General features: G+C 32.9%; 2 protein-coding genes across 22 annotated transcripts in view; one reads left to right on the top strand and one right to left on the bottom strand.

Moving 5' to 3' along the window:
- The window catches only part of LOC138323348 (sodium-independent sulfate anion transporter-like), a 44,154-nt gene extending 39,917 nt beyond the window's left edge, over positions 1 to 4,237 (top strand). For both annotated transcript variants that reach the window (XM_069267922.1, XM_069267923.1), the window contains 2 exons: positions 785 to 872; positions 3,430 to 4,237. In XM_069267922.1, the coding sequence (XP_069124023.1) occupies positions 785 to 872; positions 3,430 to 3,518 (177 nt within the window). In that variant the 3' untranslated portion in view covers positions 3,519 to 4,237. The remainder of the gene's footprint in view (positions 1 to 784; positions 873 to 3,429) is intronic.
- A 4,409-nt stretch (positions 4,238 to 8,646) lies between these two features.
- The window catches only part of LOC138323344 (calcium/calmodulin-dependent protein kinase type II delta chain-like), a 92,540-nt gene continuing 82,430 nt past the window's right edge, over positions 8,647 to 18,756 (bottom strand). For all 20 annotated transcript variants that reach the window (XM_069267912.1, XM_069267920.1, XM_069267918.1 and 17 more), the window contains 4 exons: positions 16,813 to 16,888; positions 16,505 to 16,596; positions 15,493 to 15,607; positions 8,647 to 11,932 (listed from right to left, as the gene is read on the bottom strand). In XM_069267912.1, the coding sequence (XP_069124013.1) occupies positions 11,815 to 11,932; positions 15,493 to 15,607; positions 16,505 to 16,596; positions 16,813 to 16,888 (401 nt within the window). In that variant the 3' untranslated portion in view covers positions 8,647 to 11,814. The remainder of the gene's footprint in view (positions 11,933 to 15,492; positions 15,608 to 16,504; positions 16,597 to 16,812; positions 16,889 to 18,756) is intronic.

Below are 18,756 nucleotides of genomic sequence, written 5' to 3'. Positions count from 1 at the left end.
GTTCTTAATGTTAGTAGAAATAGTATAATTGTTCCTAATGTAAGTAGAATAGTATTTATTGTTCTTAATGTAAGTAGAAATAGTATTTATTGTGCTTAATGTAAGTAGAAATAGTATTTATTGTGCTTAATGTAAGTAGAAATAGTATTAATTGTTCTTAATGTAAGTAGAAATAGTATTTATTGTGCTTAATGTAAGTAGAAATAGTATTTATTGTGCTTAATGTAAGTAGAAATAGTATTTATTGTTCTTAATGTAAGTAGAAATAGTATTTATTGTTCTTAATGTAAGTAGAAATAGTATTTATTGTTCTTAATGTTAGTAGTAATAGTATTTATTGTTCTTAATGTAAGTAGAAATAGTATTTATTGTTCTTAATGTAAGTAGAAATAGTATTTATTGTTCTTAATGTAAGTAGAAATAATATTTATTGTTCTTAAATGTAAGTAGAAATAGTATTTATTGTGCTTAATGTAAGTAGAAATAGTATTTATTGTGCTTAATGTAAGTAGAAATAGTATTTATTGTTCTTAATGTAAGTAGAAATAGTATTTATTGTTCTTAATGTAAGTAGAAATAGTATTATTGTTCTTAATGTAAGTAGAAATAGTATTTATTGTTCTTAATGTAAGTAGAAATAATATTTATTGTTTTCTGTGTATCAATGTCCTGTATGTTCACTTCTGTAAAGAATGGATAAGAACGATATCATATTTGGATATTTCAAATCTATTTTATTTATATCAATGGCGGGTAATTATTATGACAACTGATGTGATTGTAGAGCAAGGTGTTGGAGACTTTACAAGACAGAGATATCCCAGACCTGCTGGTGAGCTCTACTGTGGAGGAGGGCTGCAAACTTCTCCAAGGTATACTCATAACATGTTAGATCAAAAATCTATTTTATTATACAGTAAATGGAGCTACAAAGGAATAAAAGAATTGATTATGATTGATCGGTTGGTTGGTTGGTTGGTTGGTTGGTTGGTTGGTTGTTGGTTGGTTGGTTGGTGGTTGGTTGGTTGGTTGATGAAGACAATATATTAACAGTGAAGTCCATGTAAGGACTGCCTGTCCTACATGGGTTGTGTTTGTACAGTGGTATCTTTTGTTAGACTGGAATATTTGTGTTGTGGCTCCCTGTTACAGTGAAACTTATATAGTCTATTTTATAGAGCTAATCTCACCAAATAAAACCATATCTCATCTCCGCACTGCTCTGGTTAACCTGCTTGATGTACATATAAAATGTAACAAAGTATAAGTTTACCGGAGATAAAAGTAACAAAGTATAAATTCACCGGAGATAAATGTAACAAAGTATAAGTTTACGGGAGATAAATGTAACAAAGTATAAGTTTACCGGAGATAAATGTAACAAAGTATAAGTTTACCGGAGATAAATGTAACAAAGTATAAGTTTACCGTAGATAAATGTAACAAAGTATAAGTTTACGGAGATAAATGTAACAAAGTATAAGTTTACCGTAGATAAATGTAACAAAGTATAAGTTTACCGGAGATGAATGTAACAAAGTATAAGTTTACCAGAGATAAATGTAACAAAGTATAAGTTTACCGGAGATAAATGTAACAAAGTATAAGTTTACCAGAGATGAAAATGTAACAAAGTATAAGTTTACCGGAGATAAATGTAACAAAGTATAAGTTTACCGGAGATAAAAGTATAAGTTTACCAGAAAAATGTAACAAAGTATAAGTTTACCGGAGATAAATGTAACACAAAGATAAGTTTACCGGAGATAAATGTAACAAAGTATAAGTTTACCGTAGATAAATGTAACAAAGTATAAGTTTACCGTAGATAAATGTAACAAAGTATAAGTTTACCGGAGATAAATGTAACAAAGTATAAGTTTACCGGAGATGAATGTAACAAAGTATAAGTTTTACCGGAGATAAAAGTATAAGTTTACCGGAGATGAATGTAACAAAGTATAAGTTTACCGGAGATAAATGTAACAAAGTATAAGTTTACCGGAGATAAATGTAACAAAGTATAAGTTTACCGGAGATAAATGTAACAAAGTATAAGTTTACGGAGATAAATGTAACAAAGTATAAGTTTACCGGAGATGAATGTAACAAAGTATAAGTTTACCGGAGATAAATGTAACAAAGTATAAGTTTACCGGAGATAAATGTAACAAAGTATAAGTTTACCGGAGATAAATGTAACAAAGTATAAGTTTACCGTAGAGATAAATGTAACAAAGTATAAGTTTTACCGTAGATAAATGTAACAAAGTATAAGTTTACCGGAGATAAATGTAACAAAGTATAAGTTTACCGAGATAAATGTAACAAAGTATAAGTTTACCGTAGATAAATGTAACAAAGTATAAGTTTACCGGAGATAAATGTAACAAAGTATAAGTTTACCGGAGATAAATGTAACAAAGTATAAGTTTACCGGAGATGAATGTAACAAAGTATAAGTTTACCGGAGATAAATGTAACAAAGTATAAGTTTACCGGAGATAAATGTAACAAAGTATAAGTTTACCGTAGATAAATGTAACAAAGTATAAGTTTACCGTAGATAAATGTAACAAAGTATAAGTTTACCGTAGATAAATGTAACAAAGTATAAGTTTACCGGAGATAAATGTAACAAAGTATAAGTTTACCGTAGATAAATGTAACAAAGTATAAGTTTACCGGAGATAAATGTAACAAAGTATAAGTTTACCGGAGATAAATGTAACAAAGTATAAGTTTACCGGAGATAAATGTAACAAAGTATAAGTTTACCGTAGATAAATGTAACAAAGTATAAGTTTACCGGAGATAAATGTAACAAAGTATAAGTTTACCGGAGATAAATGTAACAAAGTATAAGTTTACCAGAGATAAATGTAACAAAGTATAAGTTTACCGGAGATAAATGTAACAAAGTATAAGTTTACCGGAGATAAATGTAACAAAGTATAAGTTTACCGGAGATAAATGTAACAAAGTATAAGTTTACCGGAGATAAATGTAACAAAGTATAAGTTTACCGGAGATAAATGTAACAAAGTATAAGTTTACCGGAGATAAATGTAACAAAGTATAAGTTTACCGGAGATAAATGTAACAAAGTATAAGTTTACCGGAGATAAATGTAACAAAGTATAAGTTTACCGGAGATAAATGTAACAAAGTATAAGTTTACCGTAGATAAATGTAACAAAGTATAAGTTTACCTGAGATAAATGTAACAAAGTATAAGTTTACCGTAGATAAATGTAACAAAGGATAAGTTTACCGGAGTGGCGTGCAAATCAAGATATGATTTAGCTGTTCTCACTGAAGCATAATGAAACAACACTTTATGAGGAGCGTGTAGACAATAAGTGTTAGTGTGTTGGATATAAAGAAGTGTGAATTCATTATGGTTATAACTGAAATATTTTGTTACAGATGAAATACGCAATGTGTTTGACGAGCTGGGTAAGAGTGGGGAGACAACTGTGGTTGTACCAGCGGACTATTCAGGCATAAGACTGTGATAAAGGAGTATGCAGGTCATTATACTCACAATGTCATACTCAGGTTGTGTGATCCAACTACAGAAGTGTCATGTTGAAACTCGGGCTGTGTGATCTAACTACAGAAGTGTCGTGTTTTAACTTTGCAGGGGAAATCATTCTCTGTTTACAACTTACTCCCACGAATATTCCCCGGCTAAATGGAACATTACCAAGGATAGTGTGCCATATATAGAGGAATTTTCCTTGAATATAACTTGTAATGACTTCTAAAGAATAAGACAAAGATTTGGAATATTAAAGAAAGTGCCTGGTAGTGCAGTTATTTCCCCTGGATTATATCACTGTTTATCATATATCAGTTTTTGAACCCCTTCCAAGCAGGAAGTTAGACCAAACATCTGTGTTTCATTATAAACTTTTCATCCGTTTTAGGATCTATCCCGATAATGTCTCAATCAAAGTATAAGGGTGGTTGCTTGATTTTAGTGTTTCAATTGATGTAAAATGATCTATTTTTATATGTATAATGTATGTTTACTGTATATTTTACTGTTGATACATATATTAATTTATTATAAACTTGTGATTAAAGATGTTTATATACAAATCAAGTAAACAGTCATATTATCTATATACATACTTATGCAACAAACATTCCAAAATATTTTGATATACACTTTTTCTGCATATGTTAAATTAAAATCGAAATCATGGAAATAAAATTGTGATATAACCATTTTAAAGTGTTTTCTTGATTCCTTTGGTAAGTAAAACTTCATTATTTCAAAGTTTGAAAAAGATAACCTAAATGTACTTTAATTAATATAATGTGAAAAGTTTGTTTGGTTTACCATGGTAACGTTTTTTCCATGAACTAAGTAGGTTCTCCATTTCACTTCAGAATATTTTACCGTCTGATGTCATGACAATAGAAACAAGTTTATTGTGTTATTGAGGTTGATCCGTAGAGGATACGAGGCCGTCAATGACAGAGAAAGCCAACATCCAGCTAGCTAATGAGGTGGAAACAATAGGAGCTACACAGGATATTGTTCACAGAGTTTCTCTCGAGAAATTTAATTTTGCTTTCTAGCCTAGTGTTAATTTGAAAAGAATATTGTCCTAATTTGTAAAAGAACAACTTGGCATTAGAATTACCTTTCTATTGACTTGGTATGTTACAGCTAAACTTCATTACCTCAATCTGTTTAATTTATTGTACAGTATTTTGTTATAACTTAAGGCAAAACAAGTTCCTATGTATTCAAGTAAACTTTACTTATCCCTTGTTTTTAGCCCACCATCATCAGAAGGTGGCCTATTCAAACTGCCTTTTGTCCGTGTTCCATCCATGGTCTGTCCTTAAACCATGTTTGTTACCGCATTTTCTTGAGAAGTACTCCATGGATATTTATCAAATTTTATATGCATGGTTCCCTTGGTCCCTAGTAGATCCGGCTGATTTTGAGACTAATCAAAAAAACAATATGGCAACCATGCAGCCATCATGTATTTTGGCAGTTGATGTTTGTAACCACTTTTTCTCAAGAAGTATATCACGGATATTTCTCAGGTTTTACATGCATGGTCCCCTTGGTCCATAGAGTCAAACAGATTTTGAGATTGATTGGAAAAATATAATGAATGCCAGGCAGCCATCTTTGATTATGATAACTGAAGTTTGTTACCCCCATTTACATGTAGTATTTTTTGTTGGAAGTTTTTGAAACATTGTAAGACATAAAAAATTCTTTGGTGGTTTACCACCGTTTCTCAGAAAGTACTGAAGGGATCTGTCTCGAGGTTCATGTGCAGATTCCTCTAGGGTGTAGTTGTGCATATTGCATTTTGGGACCAATTGGTGAAAAAGATGGCCAACAGGCTGCCATCTTGGATTTTGATAATTGAAGTTTGATACTGCTATTTCTCAGAAAGTACTGAAGCGATCTGTTGCAAATTTTGTATGTAGTATAAGTTTGAACAGTAGAGAAAAGATCCCTCTTTCCATTGTCAGAGATGCATCGTTCTTTTGTGGGCACCAAGATCACATTGGTATCTCTTTGTTTTTTTCCTCTCGAAGTTTGGTTTTGTTTGATTGGTGTCATATGCTATTTACAGCCATGGTCATTCAAGGAGGAACCAAGTTTACGGGTGGAGAAAAGCCAGAGTACTCAGAGAAAAAACACTGAACAGTTATCAGTACCTGTTAACTGCCTCATATAGGATTTTAACTTGAAAAGTAGAGGGCAACTGTCTTTCAAAGTTAAACAACAAAAATGCAAATAGAATTGAGATGTGTTTTATTCAAAAGGGATACATTTCAATTGTATAAGCACTACATCACATACATACACGATTGAAAAAAAGTCTATGAAGAAATGTGTACGACACCAAAGATATGAAAAAATGGGTGGCTTGAGTGGGTTTAAAAGAGATACATGACCCGAGTTTACTGGTAATCCATACATACGCTGACCTACAGTTTCTACTTACAGGCAGAACTACACAAGTTTTGTTTTTTATAAAGATTAATTCAAAGAACTAAAATCATTCTAGTTAACATCAAATTAGTTCAAGATTTCTTTTATATGTAGATATGAATCAGGGATTTAAAATCATGAACAATACATCGAAATTCAATACAGATCCTTTTTCACTGGGTATATCTGGGAATCAAATGTCAAAAACTAGGTTTCAGGTAATCACTACATAAACTTGTGTACTGACCAGTTACTTGATAATACTTGTTGTCTGTGATGTAGCTTCATAAATATGGCACGACACTCTTTAACAAACACGTAATACTTCATCAGTCAGTTTCGTTCTATTAAACTTCTCTACCATTCCCACTAGGAAATTGTGTTAAGTTGATGATATTGGTTAAAGCAGGGGATAATATTGTTTATAATTCAGCATAGTCTTTGCATGATCACAGACATAACAGGATTGCCACAGACAACTGTCCTTTATAAGTCATTGACTAGAACAGTTGTCCTTCATAAGTCATTGACTAGAACAGTTGTCCTTTATACCTCCATTACTAGGACAGTTGTCCTTCATAAGTCCTTGACTAGGACAGTTGTCCTTTATACGTCCATTACTAGGACAGTTGTCCTTCATAAGTCCTTGACTAGGACAGTTGTCCTTCATAAGTCCTTGACTAGGACAGTTGTCCTTTATAAGTCCATAACAAGGACAGTTGTCTTATATATGTCCTTAACTAGGACAGACATCCTAACTATTCCAGGCCTGAGACAGGCATTCTCTATAATCAGACAACAAAACAAGCTTGATATAACAACACCCTGGAAGCAGTGTCTGTATTACCACCAAACAATCTAAAGGCTTAACAGGCATTCTCTATAATCAGACAACAAAACAAGCTTGATATAACAACACCCTGGAAGCAGTGTCTGTATTACCACCAAACAATCTAAAGGCTTAACAGTGTCTGTATTACCACCAAACAATCTAAAGGCTAACTTCTAAGTATAAACAAAGGGAATGTTTCAAATTGAAGGAACATTTACCATGGTACTAGGAATACAACAAAATTATTGAGAGTATCAATTTGCAGAGAATGACTTTACCACGACACATACTTTATCATAGGAAATGGTATAGGCCTAGCTGTAACACACAGCTGAAATAACACATTCTCTGAGTCTGCAATGTACATGGTTTGTGTTACCAAAGTCTCGCTATTGTCTCTTTAAAATGACAAAAAAATATGTAAAAAATATTTACAATTTTGAAAATATGAAAGTCTCCTTCAAGGAGTTCTATCTATTCTACAAAACTTGTACACCAATTGTACCCTACTATAAAACTAACATTTATATAACTATTCGGCTAGGGACAAAGCTTATAACAAATAGTCTGCATGTGATACGGAATAAGATTGTCCTAAAACAAGGGAAACTAAGCCAGCTATATGTATGTAGCCAAGTAACCAATCAATAAACATAGAATTTCTGAATATATATCTATGCTTTGATTATCATAAAACATGTCTTAAAACAAATAAAATCTGAAATTCCAACATATCTTTTTAAATTTTGAATATATTTTCTTTTCCCCTGAATATACAGAAAAGAATCTGATCAGTTCTACTATCCCCTTGTAGCCGTTCAGCAGCTACTTTGAATTTTCATCACACAGCGGCAAAAATATCATCAGCAACTTAACAAATATGAAATAAATGATGAACTTATGGATTGTAATATCAAAATCTCTTAATAATGGTGGTCTGAAGTATTTCAAATAAACATGACGGTACACAAAATCATCAAAACTTCCCTCAAGGTAGACAGAAATACAGCAATTCTGGGATTAAAAATCTAATACAAGATATTACGACTTTCTACGCTATGTTATTTATATGATAACCAAAAAATGTTCATTTTATAATCAATTTGGAATTTTTGATGTCATTTTGTAACTAAAAGTGAAGCACTCTTAAATTATATAATCAAAAAGGATTTATCAATTAAATTATTCCAGAATTTTGAAAATTTCATTTACCAACCATCTACATCCAAATCTAAAATACAGTAAAACCCCTATAACTCGAACAGCAGGGGACCCGATCAATAATTCGAGGAATACAGGGTATTCGACTCATCCGAGGTTGGTCACGATCGACCGTTGACAGTCAAAATGTCCGGTCTCCCTATGACAAACAATACATTGCAATGACATTTTAATTACCGTAATTTCAGCATTTTGGATTTTTTATGAAAGTGTTTTTGATAGCAATATCAAGTTGAAAAAAAGATGTATTACATAAAATGAGGATTTGAAAATACTGACGACAGAGTAAATCAAATGTAATCGATCGTCAAACGTGGTACAAAATACCATATTGGTTCAAACAGACAATGTGTACAATTCTGATAATTTAATTAACAAAAATCATTTAACACATTTACAAAATAAATACACACTATAAAGTTATTAACCAGCATAGTTACGAACAAACAACGATACCTATGTCTACCTTGTAAAAGTGTTAGGTTACACGTGTTCATGAGGAAAGTTACGAAAATACAATATGCGGGAAAAGATACGGAACGCACTGATAAAAACGAACATTGGTCAATGTGATTAGTACATAGCACTATCAAATGTTGGTATCGTTTATATCTTTTGAAAAAAAAAAACGCAGAAAAAAAAAAATATTGAACTTATACAGGAAGTTGGACGTCAGCGATTTCTTCCGACTCTTGTCATTTCACAATGCGTACTTTCTATTAAAACGAATCAACATCTTCCGTATTTTCGTATTTAAGCGAAGATTATTACGAGAGAAACATCAATTATTTAATGCCTTTTCTGAAATATTCAAATAAAGTTTGCATGAAACAACGACTGTCGATCGTGAAGGTAGGTAATTCTGACACCGTTAATCCCTTAATTACCGAAAGGCTTGATACGACACCTGTATAAACACAGGTCGTGAACTGTTATCCGTGACGGTCGGTGCAGTCAGGTGTGACACAGGTAAACAATTATCAAGGGCAAAACACCTGTTCGACGAATGCATGGGTACATACTATGTATTTGCTCAAACGGGGATATATTTCTGTTCGAGGAATAAGGGGTATTCGACGAATAGCTGTTCGAGCTATCCAGGGTTTTGTTAGGATCCTACATAGATTATATAGGGACACGGTCGGGACCGTACGACCAGTTCAACGAATAGGGGGTATTCGAGGAATCCGGGTTCGAGTTAGAGGGGTTTTACTGTACATTTAAATGTTCATGATTTCACTATAGGTTTGAAGGGCCTTTCAAAAGTTGGAACAATTTTCATTACTTTAGTCAAATTGATCATGAAGTAGTACAATCTATAGGAAGAATCATTGATATCTAAATCCAAACCTATATCATATCAGATATTTAGATATAATGTGAATCTTCCAGTAAAACATTGTCTATGTGACATAAACTGCATAATTCGATGATTTTGATTGGTAGTTAAGACAATGAATTCACCTTGAAAGCTACAATCCCTAAACCTCAAATGACACACGGACACAAGGTCATGACCTTTACAGACAGATTTTAGGAGAACCTTTCTGTAAAACACATCTCTATACCTGATTGAACATAGAAGCTGGTCTCGAGCTGTAATTTTTTAGATAGGGCTTCACGCCAGGCCATGTTACTGATGAATACATTATACTACATACCGATATCAACATACCTATCTAGTGTATAAAACCAGGAATATGGGGGTACAGACCAGAAGTCCGGGAGGGATTGGGGTACAGACCAGAACTCTGGAGGGGTGGGGGAATGTGGTAAACTATATACTCTATAAACCAGGAATAGTGTCGGGTGAATTACAAGCCAGAACTCAGGGAGGGGCAGGGGGGAATGTGGTATTGTCTGAGCCGTGCTAAAAATTGCATATTTCAATGGTAGGACGGGGAAAGGGGTATACAACGATGGCAGGGGATGAAAAGTTATTCAAGGAATGAGCAAATTTGGAGTGACAACTTCAGGTTCAAAATCGAAAATAATTAAAGAAATAATCTTTAATTTTTATAGAAACCTAAGAAAAAAAATTTCTGAAGAAGTTTATAAACATCACCAATCCAGGAATACTTATATCCAGTGTTAACTAAAGGAAGATTTCAAACACACCCTACAATATTACCACAATCCTATCGCCAAACAAAACTTTTACTGGAGGTAATTGAATGATGTACCGACCAGGGTACGAGGTAAATTAATCTGTATCAACCCAGAGTTGCCTAAAAAATGTTGTATTAATTTTAAACTTCAGATTACATCATAAGTTACTTTCAAATCAATATTTTCGTAAATATGCTTTGTTGAACACTTTCAATTCTTTTAAATGAAATGCTATGAACCAGGTTCCGCTACATGAGGGCAACATAGATGTTGCGCCTCCTTTTTGAACCTGAAGTGTCAACATGTTAAGGACAAGCACACACATACAGTGGGAATAACAAACGTATCTATATCATAAAATAGTGTATAACATTTTTGTTCAAAACTAAATAATTTCAAAATATATACAATTTTAAGAGTGAAATACATTCATATTCAGCAAAAAGGTATGGTATACATCTAAATATGTCCATAGTAGATAAACATGTTTTAAAATTGTAAATGAATATGCACAAATCTATATGTATATATATATATAAACTACATGACATTTAGGAGTGGTTGTAACACTAGAGTTGTCTTTCCTGAGTTACTCAGGGCCGACACTATGAGAAAGGAGTAAAGATATGATTGACGTATGTGATTGGTATAATTGGTTACCACCACAGCTAATTATCTGTGGGTATGGGATTGAATGAGGAAGGGGGAAACCCTATTAAAATTGGCAAAAAACATCACAAGCAATATTGCACTTATCATCAGTAACTCAGTATAGGGACTTGTATATCGCAATGTAGTCAACATTCAAAACCAGTATTTATATAGTATGTACTGATAGCCCCCCCAACATACAACACCCATTCTCAACTGCAGACACATAGAGAAGTGAAGCTATGTAACAATATCATACCAATAATACAAGAGTTTGCATTTAATAATAATTACAATAAAAGTCAATAAGAATAATTAATTAATAAATCTGGTTATGTTGTACTCTGTAACAAATTTATCCATAAATAGAGTGTAATAAAAAGACTAAAGCTCACTCCTCCCAGAGTCGCACATTCGTTCTGTGATACTAAACACGTGTAACAATTTGCTCTGTTTTATAGGAAAAAATCTTTTATCTAATAAATATTTCTATAGTAATTTTTAACGACTTTTGTTCTAATAACTAGTTTGATATAAATGTTCAATAAAATTCATTTTTATGCAGTTTCTTGCAAAACTATGCATGAATAATATACTAGTATGAAAACTGACAGCACATAATGACTATCTAAGAACTTTGTGTTCATATTGATTTACACAGAAAATTTGAATTGACACAGAAAATTTGAATTGACACAGAAAATTGACCTAGAAGATGGTGAGATACATATCACTAGTGGCGACGGTGATGTTAAACCCTAGTTCAGAACAGTCTACACTCAGTTTCAAATAATGTGTAGCATCGACAGGTCGTTCCTCGACGGCTCCACCAACAGGCCACATCAATACATGGCAGCAGTAAGCCACAGGGCGAGGTGGCCACTGAGGACAGTATGACCAGCTGGAAATATAAATCTCAAGAGTCAGAATGAGCAAAAACAGGCCCCAAGGCTCCGTCCCTCTGCTTCTGGCGACACGGCAGTCCAATCCTTACCAGAGTAAGGTGGGTCACCAATGTGACCTATTTGTTGGGTGTGGAAGTACTTCCTGACCGATGGTAATGAACATTCTGCCACTTATTATCCTTACGCTGCCAGACTCGGGTTTCCTCAGCTTGTGTAGTCACAGGTAAACCATTCCTAAAGTTGGAGGGAAAATAAATGAAAATAATACTAGAAGGTTCCAGTTACTGGTAAATCATTCATAACATTAGAAATAAAAACACAAATAAATGTTAATTACATATTTTATGTTTGAACATTATTACCAATCTATGTATTTTAAGTTTGAACATTATTACCAATCTATGTACTGAGTTGATGAATTAAAACAGAACTTACCTATCTATGTACTGAGTTGATGAATTAAAACAGAACTTACCAATCTATGTACTGAGTTGATGAATTAAAACAGAACTTGCCTATCTATGTACTGAGTTGATGAATTAAAACAGAACTTACCGATCTATGTACTGAGTTGATGAATTAAAACAGAACTTGCCTATCTATGTACTGAGTTTGATGAATTAAAACAGAACTTACCGATCTATGTACTGAGTTGATGAATTAAAAACAGAACTTACCATCTATGTACTGAGTTGATGAATTAAAACAGAACTTACCATCTATGTACTGAGTTGATGAATTAAAACAGAACTTACCTATCTATGTACTGAGTTGATGAATTAAAACAGAACTTACCGATCTATGTACTGAGTTGATGAATTAAAACAGAACTTACCTATCTATGTACTGAGTTGATGAATTAAAACAGAACTTACCGATCTATGTACTGAGTTGATGAATTAAAACAGAACTTACCGATCTATGTACTGAGTTGATGAATTAAAACAGAACTTACCTATCTATGTACTGAGTTGATGAATTAAAACAGAACTTACCGATCTATGTACTGAGTTGATGAATTAAAACAGAACTTACCATCTATGTACTGAGTTGATGAATTAAAACAGAACTTACCTATCTATGTACTGAGTTGATGAATTAAAACAGAACTTACCTATCTATGTACTGAGTTGATGAATTAAAACAGAACTTACCTATCTATGTACTGAGTTGATGAATTAAAACAGAACTTACCTATCTATGTACTGAGTTGATGAATTAAAACAGAACTTACCGATCTATGTACTGAGTTGATGAATTAAAACAGAACTTACCTATCTATGTACTGAGTTGATGAATTAAAACAGAACTTACCGATCTATGTACTGAGTTGATGAATTAAAACAGAACTTACCGATCTATGTACTGAGTTGATGAATTAAAACAGAACTTACCGATCTATGTACTGGAGTTGATGAATTAAAACAGAACTTACCGATCTATGTACTGAGTTGATGAATTAAAACAGAACTTACCGATCTATGTACTGAGTTGATGAATTAAAACAGAACTTACCTATCTATGTACTGAGTTGATGAATTAAAACAGAACTTACCGATCTATGTACTGAGTTGATGAATTAAAACAGAACTTACCGATCTATGTACTGAGTTGATGAATTAAAACAGAACTTACCTATCTATGTACTGAGTTGATGAATTAAAACAGAACTTACCATCTATGTACTGAGTTGATGAATTAAAACAGAACTTACCATCTATGTACTGAGTTGATGAATTAAAACAGAACTTACCTATCTATGTACTGAGTTGATGAATTAAAACAGAACTTACCGATCTATGTACTGAGTTGATGAATTAAAACAGAACTTACCTATCTATGTACTGAGTTGATGAATTAAAACAGAACTTACCATCTATGTACTGAGTTGATGAATTAAAACAGAACTTACCGATCTATGTACTGAGTTGATGAATTAAAACAGAACTTGCCTATCTATGTACTGAGTTGATGAATTAAAACAGAACTTACCTATCTATGTACTGAGTTGATGAATTAAAACAGAACTTACCTATCTATGTACTGAGTTGATGAATTAAAACAGAACTTACCTATCTATGTACTGAGTTGATGAATTAAAACAGAACTTACCTATCTATGTACTGAGTTGATGAATTAAAACAGAACTTACCTATCTATGTACTGAGTTGATGAATTAAAACAGAACTTACCTATCTATGTACTGAGTTGATGAATTAAAACAGAACTTACCTATCTATGTACTGAGTTGATGAATTAAAACAGAACTTACCTATCTATGTACTGAGTTGATGAATTAAAACAGAACTTACCTATCTATGTACTGAGTTGATGAATTAAAACAGAACTTACCTATCTATGTACTGAGTTGATGAATTAAAACAGAACTTACCTATCTATGTACTGAGTTGATGAATTAAAACAGAACTTACCTATCTATGTACTGAGTTGATGAATTAAAACAGAACTTACCTATCTATGTACTGAGTTGATGAATTAAAACAGAACTTACCTATCTATGTACTGAGTTGATGAATTAAAACAGAACTTACCTATCTATGTACTGAGTTGATGATTAAAACAGAACTTACCTATCTATGTACTAGTACTGATTGATGAATTAAAACAGAACTTACCTATCTATTACTGAGTTGATGAATTAAAACAGAACTTACCTATCTATGTACTGAGTTGATGAATTAAAACAGAACTTACCTATCTATGTACTGAGTTGATGAATTAAAACAGAACTTACCGATCTATGTACTGAGTTGATGAATTAAAACAGAACTTACCTATCTATGTACTGAGTTGATGAATTAAAACAGAACTTACCGATCTATGTACTGAGTTGATGAATTAAAACAGAACTTACCTATCTATGTACTGAGTTGATGAATTAAAACAGAACTTACCTATCTATGTACTGAGTTGATGAATTAAAACAGAACTTACCTATCTATGTACTGAGTTGATGAATTAAAACAGAACTTACCTATCTATGTACTGAGTTGATGAATTAAAACAGAACTTACCTATCTATGTACTGAGTTGATGAATTAAAACAGAACTTACCTATCTATGTACTGAGTTGATGAATTAAAACAGAACTTACCGATCTATGTACTGAGTTGATGAATTAAAACAGAACTTACCTATCTATGTACTGAGTTGATGAATTAAAACAGAACTTACCTATCTATGTACTGAGTTGATGAATTAAAACAGAACTTACCTATCTATGTACTGAGTTGATGAATTATAACAGAACTTACCTATCTATGTACTGAGTTGATGAATTAAAACAGAACTTACCTATCTATGTACTGAGTTGATGAATTAAAACAGAACTTACCTATCTATGTACTGAGTTGATGAATTATAACAGAACTTACCTATCTATGTACTGAGTTGATGAATTAAAACAGAACTTACCTATCTATGTACTGAGTTGATGAATTAAAACAGAACTTACCTATCTATGTACTGAGTTGATGAATTATAACAGAACTTACCTATCTATGTACTGAGTTGATGAATTATAACAGAACTTACCTATCTATGTACTGAGTTGATGAATTATAACAAACTTACCGATCTATGTACTGAGTTGATGAATTAAAACAGAACTTACCTATCTATGTACTGAGTTGATGAATTAAAACAGAACTTACCTATCTATGTACTGAGTTGATGAATTATAACAGAACTTACCTATCTATGTACTGAGTTGATGAATTATAACAGAACTTACCTATCTATGTACTGAGTTGATGAATTATAACAGAACTTACCTATCTATGTACTGAGTTAACCTGATGTAGGCAATACAAGCAGCATCCTCGCCCAACAGATGAACATGAGGGTTTAATATACTAGTGTTGATCTGTTTATTGTTCTTTGTATGTACTGCAAAAGACAAATAGATATCAGCTATTAGACACATGAACACTTAATAGTTTATAGCTCAAGGCTTTAGATGTAAGGCAGTGTCCATTGGCAAGGTAATCTCTGATTTTATAGATGTAAAGCAGTTTCCATTGGCAAGGTAATCTCTGATTTTATAAATGTAAGGCAGTGTCCATTGGCAAGGTAATCTCTGATTTTATAGATGTAAGGCAGTTTCCATTGGCAAGGTAATCTCTGATTTTATAAATGTAAGGCAGTGTCCATTGGCAAGGTAATCTCTGATTTTATAAATGCAAGGCAGTGTCCATTGGCAAGGTAATCTCTGATTTTATAGATGTAAGACAGTGTCCATTGGCAAGGTAATCTCTGATTTTATAGATGTAAGGCAGTGTCCATTGGCAAGGTAATCTCTGATTTTATAAACATACTCTCTACCAAACCTGACTTAGTCAATAATGTGTCTTAATCTTGGATCTGACCTAGATTTGTATAGCTGTTGTGGTCATTGTAACAGAGAATTCTAACTCTTCTGGAACACATGGGTTCCATTTCCTTCTATTGGATTATCAGTCTCTGTACCCATTATAACTGGTCCGGTTCTATTTAGCATTGATAATGATTATCTTATCATGAAGGTATAGGTATATATAGCTCATTTTTCATCAGCCAAGGAGTAGATGTCCCTATAACTCTATCACAGGGTCGCAAGTTAACCCACTTTAGGTAGGCAACAGGAGCTGACCACTGGTCTTAACCCCGTGTGTATCTTTAACAGGACATTAAACCCAACAAATGATTAGCCAGCTGCAGTTCAAGTTATTTCCTGTGTGTAGTCAGACCAACTTTTCCAACTATTCTCATTATCTGAAAATGTTAAATATTTTTAAAAAAACTCACCATCAAAATAAAACTTATGGAAGTCCATTCCAACTATTAAGTTTCCCATGGCCTCAGGTTCAAAACAGGTCATATGTGGATCCACAAAGTTGCTTTAAAAGAAAAGTCATGCATCATAAGACAACAGTCACTATTATAATCAAATTTTTAAACTCTGATTATGAATTCCTGAATATTCAGCAATGTTTCTGTCAAGTGTGTAAAGTATCCGAGGATTTCAAAAAAAATATTTCAAGAAATATCTTTAACATGGCAGCAACTTAAACATAATAGGCAATGGAGAATTACAATTTTTGTAGTATACTTACGTGTAAGCATCATAGTCTCCACTGGTTATGGCTGCTATCAGCTGCTCTGTCAGTTTGATGACATCCTGTTTTCTACCTGTAAATCATACCAACCAAACAACATAAGTCACTGTCCTACAGTATAATTGGAGCAAAGTTGTCTCCCCTTAGCAACAAAGATTAGACCCAAGTTATCTCCCTTCAGCAGCAAAGTCTAAAGATGTCTCTTTGTCATAGTCAAGACTGGAGATTTTTTATCAATGAAGAAACTATATGTACTGTTCTCCCAGAAATGTAACTTAAAACTGAACAGACAGCAGGTTCTATACTTTATTTCTCACCTGATATAGCTCATCTAAAATGTTTTTTGTTTAGAAACCAAGTTTAACAAAGTAAAGAAAAACTACATTTCTTCACTGCCTTTCATTTGATCATCAACATCAGTGAAATATCCCTTTCTTTCCTGATTTACTTTTGTATTCCGTTTTTGCGCATTGCACAGTTAGCATCCTTGCGGGTTGGTATCCATTGTAACGTCATTATTTTGTGGGCACAATTCACGTCATTTCCTTAACGAAATATGACGTTACACTCACAAACACATGATATCATAATCAATAAATACCCACAAGGACAGATAACTCTGTAATATCCAAATACAGAATAGCTATTTCTATGGTCTCTTCATAGGTTCACCTAATGAATCGTTAATCACCTGAGTTACCTTTTGAATTGTTTTTGGGGTCACTTCTTTGTTATTGGAGTTCCAATAAGATTTCATTCTACTTAACAATCTACTATGAAACACAAGCTAGAGATTTACCAGTGTATTTTTACTTGTATGTAAAAGGTGTGTTCCTAGTTTACCAAGCTACTAACACACTTCTACGTCACCTGTTACCATGGTAAATAATCAACACAATGCCACACATCAAACTAAAGAAAATGTCATCTTTATTATTGTATAGTGTAGCTCATCAGACTCCATTCCAACACACCCATCAGCAACAGACCAAGAGTTGGAGGAGCATACCTTGTGTGACATCTAGGGTTAAGAAGGGAGAGATTTGGGTTTCTTTTAACCTCAAACCATTCAGGTTTTCTTTAGGGAAATCTGAATGAAAGGAAGGGATAGTATCCGGTAATGACTTCTGAAGAAAGTCTTTTCTAAAGTGATCCTAATCTTGACGAGAATAAGGGAATGTTTCGTGATGTAAATTAAATAAATTCTATGGTAATTTGTATCATGTGATAACTCTTTAGGAATGTAGGCAACATATATCATAAGGTTGTTGATGTTGGAGAGCTGGATTGGTAGACTGTAAAGAAGAGTAGAGATTTAGAGAACTTGATTTGTCAATTTTGCAGACCAAAGATTTTGGAGAAATGAAATTTTTAATTCTTGAAAGCTTAAGATATTTGGAATACTATTTTGTAGATTGTGAACAGCTCAGATTTCACAGAGTTTGATTCGCCACTTGAGGAAAGATAAATTTTTGGAGAACATGACTTGTAAATTGTGGACAGCCTAGAGTTTGGAAAACTTCCACTTGTAATTTGGCAAGAGTATAGATTTGAGAAAACTTGAAATGTGTACTGTGGAGAGATAAAACTAAGGAGAACATGGGTTGTAGATTGCGGAGGCTTTGTGATTAAGTAAACTTCATTTGTAAATTGTGACAGCCTTGGATATAATTTTACATTTAGGACAACTTTATCTGTAAGTTAAAGATAATGTTGAGCATCATTTGTAGATAGTATTGAACCTTAATGGCTATTTGTAATTTTGGAGAGCTTGATTCAAAGGTTATATGGATATCTTCTATGGATATTGCAAACCTCTGGGAGTTTGCTATTGTGGCAGTCGAGAGAGTTTGTTATTGCAATCTTGCATATTTCAGAGGAATAAATGTTGATCACATAATACTAAAGAAATGGGGGGTAGAGATTGATACGGACCAGGTC

This window comes from Argopecten irradians, chromosome 5, assembly GCF_041381155.1.
Source record: "Argopecten irradians isolate NY chromosome 5, Ai_NY, whole genome shotgun sequence".
Classification (NCBI taxonomy): Eukaryota; Metazoa; Mollusca; class Bivalvia; order Pectinida; family Pectinidae; genus Argopecten; species Argopecten irradians.
This window is presented reverse-complemented; position numbering and strand designations above follow the sequence as displayed.